A 10752-nucleotide genomic window follows, 5' to 3' on the forward strand; every position below is an offset into this window, starting at 1 on the left:
CTCCATGGTGTTTCTGTCTTAGCAGCCCCAGCACACACTTTCGAGAGGGCTCAGCCACTTCCTGGCATGAAGGAGAGTTCTCTGATCATGGCAGGCTGACTCCTGACTAGGGCAGGCTCACCCTGGGACTGATTCTTCCTCTGACACCGACGGGGTCCATGCGGTGCACTAACCATACTTTCCATATCTTGGGGTAGGATATCGTCTGTTCAAAGAGAAAATGAATGAATTAGTAAATGGATGAATAAGTAGGTGTATAACCAATATGATATACTCAACTAGCCTCGACCAATGATTCTAATTTGTCTTTCTAATTGAACACTTGAAGTCTACCTGCCTTATTAATAAGAAATATAGTATCTCCCTCATAAAGTGCTCCCTACATCATCCCTTCAGCTGATTGTTCAAGGACCCTTGGGTCTTATCTCCTGAAAAGTCAGTCCTTCACAGGTTCCTCTGTAGGCTTGTCTGGTCACTCACTTGTCCCATCCTTGGGGGCCACAGCCACATTCTGTGGTGTCCGACAATGTTTCCTCAATACCACAGTCCAGATACCCCTATGCAACACTTCCTATTCTGCAAATTAAAGTTAACTTCTGGGGTGCCTGGGTGGTTCAGTCAGTTGAGCATTGGGCTCTTGATCTCAGCTCAGGTCTTTGTGGGTTTTTTGTTTTTTTTTTTAAGATTTTATTTATTTATTTGAGAGGGGGAGAGAGAGAATCTCAAGCAGGCAGACTCCCCAGTGGGCAGGGAGCCTGATGTGGGATTTGATCTTACAACCCCGAGATCATGACCTGAGCCGAATCAAGAGTTGAACTGGGCCATCTAGGCTCCCTCAGCTCAGGTCTTGGTCTCAGGGTTGTGAGTTCAAGCCCCGTATTGGGCTCCACACTGGGAGAGGAGCCTACCTAAAAAAAAAAACAAAAAAACCCAAAACAGTTAACTTCTGACCTCTGCTCATGGGAAGCTGCTGCAGCCCCACCCCCTTGGGCAGGAAGGACTACTGATTGGAGCAGAGAAGCCTCAAATTTGTGCAAGGGCAGGAAGCATCCCTCCAAGGCTGTGGCTGCGTCCCCCAGCTGCGCAACCTGGGGCTTCAGAGCGAGTATGGTCTGTGAGGCAGGCATCTCAGCTGAGAATGCATTCCCCAAAAACTCTGCCTTCTCTGAAGGAACCTTGTCATGGATGGAAATCAGTAACTCCACTCCCCTTTCTGGGGACTATCGATACTGGAAGAAGTACACATGACCAGAGACGCGGTCACACCTCAGCCATGTTCTGTCCCACCACTGTGATAGAGTGGCTAAGGCTTTGGCTGACTCCAGGTTCCATGTATCCTGTGGGAGGAGACAGAGGCCAGAAAGAGAATAAGGCAGAAGTTCAGAACTGGCCTTAGATAAAGGGGGTGGGCTAAGACTGTGCCCACACTCTCAGGGCTCATCTGCTCCCAGGAGACCAAAGGTCACCCAGCAGAAGAGCCCGCTGACCGTGGCAGGGGCAGGGGGAGGGGAGGCCTCTCCCAGTGGGGCATCTGGTCATTAGTAGTCCAGGGAGGAGACCTTTGATGTCACTGTCTTGGGCGGCACCCACAGATTCAGGAGCACCTCCACAGGAGGGAGCCGGAAGCCTTGGTACTTCGGTAGACACGTGATGCCCCCAGGTTCAGCCCCTTGCATGCACTAAAGCCGGCAGGCCCACAGGCTCTGAGCGAAATATCGTGGCTGTGGAAGGACCCTTGGAGAAGGGCTTTAGGCCCCAAGGCCAGGGATGAAGACCTGAGCAGACCGGCAGGACCCGTGCTCCCCTCAACAGCCACATGAGACCTACAGTCCAGAGACATTGACTCTGTGACTCACAGTTCTGAGCCTGATGATTTAACGCTGGGAATAAAGAGGCCAAAGGAAGAAATAAGCCTACAAACGTCAGTGTGGAGAGGAGACCACGTGAGGACTGGAGACCTGAAATCTGACAGGACATTCCAGTGAAGGGAAGGAGAGTGGACGAGAATGTAAGTACCCAACCCAGTGTCCCCTGGCTCTGAACGGGTAGAAGCGAAGGCCTGTTTGCTGCCTGTGTGGCTTAGAGAAGGTGTCTGCTGATTTGGGGCTTGGATCAGGGCTAGGGCTCGAGGGCTAGCCTTGAATGGGAAAAAGAGAAATTGGAGAAAGACAGCTGGATTATGGAAGAGAAGAACAGGTGAAGACGCACACACACTTCTGTCTCAAACCCATTTCCCAAAGGCTGGATCTCCTACTGTCCTTTAGCTGGCTTGGGCCCTTGGGCCTTGCCTAGAAGTCCCTTCTCTGATTCCCCAAATCTCAGAGCTGACCTGGTGTGGCAACAGCCCTACAGCAGGGGCTTCTTCGTTCCCGAGGAGAGAGGCTCAGAAACCACGGATCTGCGGAGTCTGGAGTGACACACCTCCTCGGAGGGCCCCCCGCTTATCCTCTGGTCCTCTGTAGGTTGTGACTTGTGGGGACACTTGTGTTTGTTTAGAGGATCCCTGTGAAGCCTTAAGCCAAAAGACCCACTTTACAGCAGGCTAGTTTTATTTCATGATAGAAGAGGCATTAACAGTACTGAACCCAGATGTGTTTATCTTTCAACCAGTTGACAGGGAAGAGACACACTCAGGTAAGAGAAACCCCACACTCTAAAGATGGCCCTAGATTGGAGAGTTGCCACATGAATTGCATTGGCTGGTGGTATTATGGTCTGAAACTTGGCTCAGGCGTGCCCACAGTACCTGAAGCGCCCCCTAGAGGAGAGAGGAGGGAGCATTCCTGTCAATGCAGGCATGTGACTCCCCAGGACACAGGGCTCTGCTCAGCCCTTGGGGTCTGATGGCCTGCGCAGGATGGAGGGCCTTTGCAAGGGGCAATGCCAGGAAATACGGGGTTCAGTACGGACAGCCCCGAGGATACAGTCCTGCTCTGAAATGTCAAGGGGCCTTCCCCCTTGCCTGTTGTCAGCAACAATGCAGGGGCAAAGGACTCTGTGACTGATAATGCAGATGTGAAGACTTGAAGAATGAGGATTAAAGTGACAGAAGGAAAAAGGATCAGGCCTGAATGTGTCAAAGGCTGAGAGAAAGAGAAGGCTGTGTGGAGCTGAGTCCCCCTACATGCAGCAGACAGTCACCTGGAGAGCAGTGATCCAGGCCTGATGAGGGAATATCTTCCTCAGTGGTAGGAACTGACAGAGCCAGGTGGTGAGGGAGGGAGGTGTTCTGGAAAAGGGCTGGGCCTGTTTGGAGCTGGGGCCGGGGCTGAGATCCGGAGTCTCATGTGGGTGGAATGTACCTGTTGGTGGGGGACGTGTCAGGCCTGCTGTGACCAGAGAGTAGAGTGGCTCATGAAAGATTCCCCTGGACCACCTGCAGACTGGACGCTGCTCGGAAGAATGAAGCTGGACCGTCTCTGGCCTGCATTCAGCTCAGGCACAGTGTGGACCGAGGCAGAGCCAGGCCCCAGGCCATGGGTGTCTGTGCCGGGCACTCAGCATTGCCGCATCCAGCGACCTGACAGGCAGCAGGAGGGTCTGGGATCTCTGTCTGGGGTCCTCCAGGAAATGTTGAGCTGAGCCTTGGTTGCCCCCCACAGCTTCCTGGCTCGACCCAGGAGGTTTGTGCACAGGGAGAAGTTGAGGGTGCGGGGCTGTGTCTTTGCTGCTAGCACAGAGATACACGGCGGAGTCCTCGGGCTCCACGGGGCTCACGCTAAGGTCCAGCTGGGAGGTGTCTGGGCGTTGAGGTGAGAACCGACTGGAGGCAGTCTCATTTTGAAGGAGATCCTTAACGTTATAAGCAAACATGAGCTTCAGCGGCTTCTGAGCGCTCTGCTTATACCAGTACATAGCATTATGTCCCAGATTTTGTTTGCACTCCAGGGTCACGTTCCTCCCTGTCCCTGTTACCAGATGTTTTGGTATCTGGGTAATTCCAGTGTCCATGGAGACTGTTGAAAGAAAAGGACAAAATTCAGACAAAGCCCAGAGAGAAGAATGTTGCTGAGGCACAGGGACTGGGCTTAGGGTCCAGGGGCAGCCCACTGGAACCCGAGACTCACCTGCTCCCAGGAGACAGAGAGCCACACAGCCGAGCAGCCTGCAGCCCATGGTAGAGTCAGGACCCAGGTGGGCATCACCTAACTCGGGTGTCCTGGGGAGGGGACTGGGCTCTGGTCTCCCAGGCTCTGGTTGGGGGTTTGCCTGTGAAGTCACTCTCTCTGCAGGTTTCCCCAGCCCCAGGGTATGTTTCCTCCTCCCCCTTTCACACGTTATATAGATTCTGATAGAAGGTGGCTTCACACTGACTGTGCTGAGCTAATCCTCTGACAGTTGCTCTCATGTGTTAGCTGTCGTCCTCATTATGTAGACTCTCTCTCCATCCCCATCCGTCCAAGACCCCGCTCAGCAACAGAGCATGTCTGCTTCCAGGGACCTCCTTCCATACCTGCTCAGCCCTGCAGACATCTCTCAAATGGTTGTTTCCCTCAGTGTCTAAGCCCCATGGAGGGCTTTTGCCCAGCTCTGTGGAGGTGGGAAATTGGAGGGTCGTGCTTCCATTTCGTGCCAGTGCCCACCCTTACAAAGGCAGGTCTGTGATGCCAGCCAGGAGCCAGGCTCTGGGAAGGGTGGCTGATGGGACAAGGGACCAGGCATCCTCAGCCCCAGTACTGAGGGTACAGTGCTTGGCTGGGCTGAGAGCAAACAAGATGCTCAAGGACCACACAAGGCATCCCGTGCAGGACAAAGGGAAATCAATTTGAGAATGGTTTTAGTTAGTATCTTTGAGGTATCTGCACCTGATGCTCCCAACTGACATAAGGATGGAGCCCCAATGCCCTGCTTACCCCCTCACCCCTTCCCAGTATTCACTCCCATTCTCCCCCATCTAGCCTCTGAGTTTTCAATAGAGCCACAGCGCCCTCTTGTGGCCAGGGCAGCACATTTCCCGGATGGCCGGCTTCTAACCAGCCCAGTGGCAGCAATGCAGAGGATGCCTATCCTTCATTCACCAGAGTGGAGGAGAGGGGGTTCCACAGTTTCATGGGTACAAGATCCACGCACCTGTGAAGAGCAAAGAAGCATCTGAAACAGCAAAAAGCGTCAGCAACATTGCCGTTCATCCGCACACCTAGGACGTTAAATCTCTACTCATTCTTCTAATGTAATAAAGTTGATCAGATTTTCAATGTGGCCCATAAAACAAAAAAATGTAAGGGTAAATGGGCTAGAATTTAAGCGAAGGAGTGGGATATTCTCCTCCTAAACAGGTGAGGTATATGACGGACCTCCGATTCACTACAGTTGGAGATATCCCATTCTTAGACAAGAACCTAAACTTAACCCTGGTGGAAAGGCTAGCACTGTTACTATTATATTTATTATTTATTATGCTGCACATACACTGTGGCAAGAAGACAGGGATTAGCACTTCTCCAATGAAAGAGCAAAACATGAATAAATAAAATCTGACTGAGTTATTTGGCTCCCAATAAGTAAAAACCAAGGATTACAAAACACAATATAATTTCAACTGAAATCTTGAACAACATGTGGAAGCGAAAGGCTCGGTTGCCCTGCGAACAACAGCTAACATAAGCCTTTCCCAAAGCAAGGGGTGTGAAAGGTGAGTTTAAGTTATCTGAATTAGGGATGAGCCTGAAGAAGGAAAATGACGTAAGGACAATCTGAATCACAAGAAGAAACAGTGAAGAGGTAGAATGGTAAACATGTACGGAAATTCAGATAAACATTGTCTCTATAAAACAGTAATAGCAAATGTTGCTTGAAGATCCCAAGACAGCTTGGATGAGGGGCACAGAGTACTGAAAGGGAACCCTAAGGATGAGTGTAAGGAAATACTCTTTCTTCCTGGCTACTTCCTGACCTGCATGCACAGCATGGGAGTCCAGAAGGCTGAGCCCAGGACAGATTCTACTAGGTTGGACAGCTGAGCAGAGAGTTCAGAAGACACTCAGCCAGAAGACACTGGCATTCCGACCAAGTTAGGATGAGCGACATTGGTGAATGTGCTGTGATTCCCCACCAAGGCCCACAAAAGGTCATGAACTAATAATAATGACACCATGCCAGGGCTCCCTCACAGAGAGGGCAAAACCGAAATAGATTCTAGCAAATCCTGCGTTTGCTACCGCCTGATCGAAACCTAATGTTCTTCAGAAGAGCATAAAGAATCCAGAGCTTCTATTCTATATTGTCCACAATGCCCCACATAAACCCTTTATAATCTTCCCTGAAGAATATCATAGAAGTCTCCTAATTGTGTATTCCGTCCCCAAACTCTCACTCTTCTCATCCATGCTGCTACCAGTGTTGTACCAAATACAAATTTGCTCATGTTATCTCGCTTCGGGTAGGACCAACGACTAGCTGCTGCCTAGAGATCTGTGTCCAAAGTCCTTTCAAAGTCTCTAATACCCTCCATCATCTGGGTACTGCCTGTGCTGGAAGAATCTTCAAGATGCCACTGGATCAGAATGGGGAAGAGTCGCCCTGGTCCTCCTTCTCGAAGGGACAGAGTCTGCAGTGCACAAGCCTACCCCTACTGGGGCTTATCCCCAGCCCTTTCTTTCTAGTTTACCTGTTGCCATGAACTTTCATGCTTCTCCAAATATTTTTCTAACCAGTGAACTCACTGATAATCTGAATTTCCTTAGGGTCTTAGACACCATTATCTTCATTTTCCTCTAGGCTTTTGCTCATGGAACATTTTTAATGAATAGTGTATTTTCATTCACAATGTTCATACACTAAGCACTAATATGTGCAGCAGAGAAATTCAAGGAATGGCTCCTTCCATCGGTGAACATCTTCAGTGCATGGAGCAGGTCCTTCCTTATTTTTGAAATCCTGAGCAATACAGTGAATTTATTGGAAATCCTGAGTACTTCAGTGAATTTACTGTTCCTCCTGATAGGTAGAATTCTCTAAGGCTTGAGTGAGCATAACTGTCCAACCAAAACCACTGGGTAATCGGCAGCCTGTACTAGAGTGGAAACTCTAGTCATGTGGCTCAGGGGGGTGAATGGAGCCTCAGAGTCGAGTGAACCTGTGGCCCCCACAGCCTCCTGGATGGGTCAGGGTTTTATGCACAGGGAGGTAATGACTTTGCAGGGCTGTGTCTTGGCTCCTGGCACAGAGATACACAGCAGAGTCACCTGTCTCCAGGGAGTCGATGTGAAGGTTTAAACGAGCTTTGTCAGGAGTTTCAGGTAAGAAACATCTTGGAACTGTTTCATTTAGAATGAGTTCCATATTGTTGTAGATAAACATGACCTCAAGCAATTTCTCGGAGTCCTGCTTATACCAGTACATGGCATTATGGCCCAGGTTTTGTTCACATTTTAAGAACTTCTTATTTTCCATCTGTGCAATGACTTGTTTTGGAGTCTGGGAAACTTCTGTGTCCAGGGGGGCTGAGAAGGAAAAGAGCAGTATTCAGACAAGTCCCGGGAGGCAGCCTGTGGCTGGACACATGATGAACAGGCTTAGAGACTCAAAGTGGCATCACTCCACTTGGACCGAGGACTCACCTGCTCCCAGGAGGCAGACGACCATACAGCAGAGGAGCCTGGAGCCCATGGTGGAGACAGGAGCAGTCCTAGACAAGGATTCTGGTCCTCAGTGGTAAGGACTAGGCTGTGGTTCTCCACCACCCTGACAGGTGCTCTGCCTGTGATGTCACAGCCTAGAATGACATCCCCATGCTTGGGCTCTCTGTGTATTTCATTGCCTGCACTTGTCCCTTTCAAGACATTTTACTTCTCCTTTCAAAGAAGTTTGGAAATTCTGGGGATAGTTTGAATGGGCAGCATGTTGCCTCAAGGATGTTTCTCTGCCTCCCTGCATTTTCCCTGCCCCAGATCTGCCCACCTCCTCCCTGACTCCCCATTTTGGCTTCACTCTCAGAGTTGGGCTAGTTTGTCATCTGTGGATCTTCTCCTTCTTCTTCACAGTAATGCAGGGTGATCCCACTCATGTCTTGGCTCCCTGGAATGTCTGATGTATGCTCAGCAGCCCCCCTGACTACTTCAGTTGTGGGCAAGGGACCCACTGTGGGGTCCCCCCAAGCACCAGCCACAGACCATTTCAAATTCATGAATGAATGTTAGGAGCAAGCTCTGTTGATGATTCTTCTTGAAGAGGAATAGACTGCAGCCTGATCCATGTGAGGGTCTCTCTGCCTGAGGGACAGAGCTATCTGGGGATCCAGGGTTTGCTAGGGAGTGAGAAGTACTATGGGAAAGGAGCAAAGCAGCTGGAGAGGTGAATGACAGCATGGAAGTTGGAGGAAATCTGGGTGGGATGATTTTGCTGTCCTTGAGCTGTCTACAAGTCACATTCTCTTTTGGCACAAAATGTACAACTGAATGCTCAGCCTAAGGTTTCCCAACCTAAGAGATATTGCCATATTGGACTGGATAAGTCTGTGTTTTGGGGCTGCTTAGCTGCATCCCCGGTCTCTAACCCTCTATCCACTACATGCAGTAGCACTCTCCATCCCCATCCCCCAGCTGGGGCAACAAAATGTCTCCACATTCACCCAGTTGCTGCTGTTGAGACCCCCTGTCCCCTTTATTCATTCCACCAACCCCCCAGACCCTACAACCCTCACTTTCAGCAGTTCTGGAAGAGCCACAGCTCTTCCTAGTGGTTAACCAGGCACACTTCTCAGATCTCAGGGCCCTCCTAGTCCAGGTTCCAGCACTTAATAAACCCAAGTCAATAAGATCTAAGCATGAGAGCAAGAACCTATGATTGCCACAGAGGCAGCACGCGCGCACACACACACACACACACACACACACACACACACACCCTGTGTGGCAACACTGTCAACTACTGGCCAAACTTCTGCAAAGACAGCTGTTTCCTTTTTTTTTTTTTTTTTTTAATTGATCACAGAACAAGCACTAGGGAAACCATAGTAAACCAAACAGAAACAACCACCATCCTTCCTGGAACTTTTAGCATACTTTACTTGCTCGCAGTCATTGAATGGCTACTTAGTGAAAAACATAGGTAAGACAAGATTCTCACTCTCATGATGCTTATATTCTGATAGGAACAAAAAAAATATTCACAGACTACTCTAGACATATAAAATAGACTTCCATATGGAAGTTCGGAATATAACCAGTAGTCACACAGTTAAAAACTCTCCTTTATATGACTTCCTATTTCCTCATCTATAAAACAATGGACTGACATAAATAATTTCCAGTCTCTGCCCAGGTTTAAAAATGTATGATGCTACCAGAGGCAGCCCTAGATGTTTGCCGGGTTAGTGGGGCTTATGCATCTAGTTCCCAAGTACCTACCCCATTGTACCTCGCAGCTTACATGTGAAGCTTTGCAAAGAAAGGAAAGCAGGGAGGAAAGAGAAGAGATCATACTCCAAAGGCAAAGGATATATCTGAGAAACCACTTTTCCTTGAGAGTACTGCCAATTTATTATCAGTGGCAAGAAGCTAAGAAGAAAGAGAAGACCGAGACGGGGAGAAGGTTAGAGGAACTCACATGGCCTGGGGACCAGTGTCTGTGTTCAGGGACTGCCGACTAGGAGAAGGGCCCAGTGAAGACCCAAGGCTTGGGGCTCATAGTAGGAGCGGGGATTGACTGAAAATGAGCACAAAGGAATTTTGGGGGGGATGGAAGTGTTTCAGAACTGGATCATGGTGTTAGTTGCGCAGTGCATAAATTTATTTAAATTCACTGAGTTGTACACTTGAAATGGGTAAATATTATGTTATGCAAATTACACTTCAGGAAAGTAAAAATACTCCAGACATTTAGTTTGGAACCCAAATGATCACATCCTAGGAGCAAAGGTGAACAGCCATTCAAAACCTGAAGTTTCACTTCAATCCAAATCAATTACCTACCAGATTAAGAAGACCTGCCCTTACCAAGATATCTTAGTGTAACAAAAAGGAATCCTCTCTATAAGAAAATACATCATCCAGAACTTCATCTTATCTCTACAGTTTTTCATATACAACATGTGGCATTCAAACACATACTATCTGTTGTGTGAGGAAACAAGATCACCTGGTCAAAACCAAGAAGAAAAAACAGACAGAAGAAACTGACCCAAAATGATTCAGATCGAGGTTTAAGACACTGACATGAAAATAACTATTAATATATTCAACCAAGTAGATGACAAAAAGGAGAATTTTGGTAGACATCTGGAAACCATAGTAAATATTTAAATGGAGATTGTAGAGCCAAAATATACAAAATACCTATGATTAAGATTTCAATATATGGGTTTAAAAGCAGAACAGATACAGCTGAAAAGAATAGGTAAATTGGAAGATAAGTCAGATGGAAATATCTAGGCCAAATCATGTACAGAAACAAAAAGGATGGAAAATATGAAAAATATGTATAAGATGGGGCCATCATTATAGATAAGGGGCTGCTCATCAATCTAGAACTTTCAAGGGAGTCTGAGACAAATACATAAGCGTTAGCCATTAGTTCTCATCCCTCATTGATTGAAGATGGTCCCAAAGAGCATTAACTCTCTGACACTTCTGGGTTGTGCATGTGTGAGTTTCAAATAGGCCATTTGTGGGTCTCAACCATGGCCACAGAGTACTTTAGGAAGAAAGCTAGATACATGGTCCATATTTTTTTTAAAGATTTTTTTGTTTATTTGAGAGAGAGAGAGAGAGAGAGAGAGAGAGAGAGAGAGCACAAGCCGGGGGAGGGGCAGAG

General features: G+C 48.3%; 1 pseudogene and 1 gene segment (V, D, J or C); both read right to left on the reverse strand.

The window, feature by feature from the left end:
- Positions 1 to 1260: 1260 nt before the first annotated feature.
- Positions 1261 to 6627, reverse strand: LOC116630581 (annotated as a pseudogene).
- A 432-nt stretch (positions 6628 to 7059) lies between these two features.
- Positions 7060 to 7608, reverse strand: LOC116630582. The segment is given in 2 exon segments: positions 7060 to 7442; positions 7560 to 7608. Coding segments are annotated over 2 exon segments (432 nt in total).
- Positions 7609 to 10752: the final 3144 nt, after the last annotated feature.

Source organism: Phoca vitulina, unplaced genomic scaffold, assembly GCF_004348235.1.
Source record: "Phoca vitulina isolate PV1807 unplaced genomic scaffold, GSC_HSeal_1.0 scaffold4, whole genome shotgun sequence".
Lineage (NCBI taxonomy): Eukaryota > Metazoa > Chordata > Mammalia > Carnivora > Phocidae > Phoca > Phoca vitulina.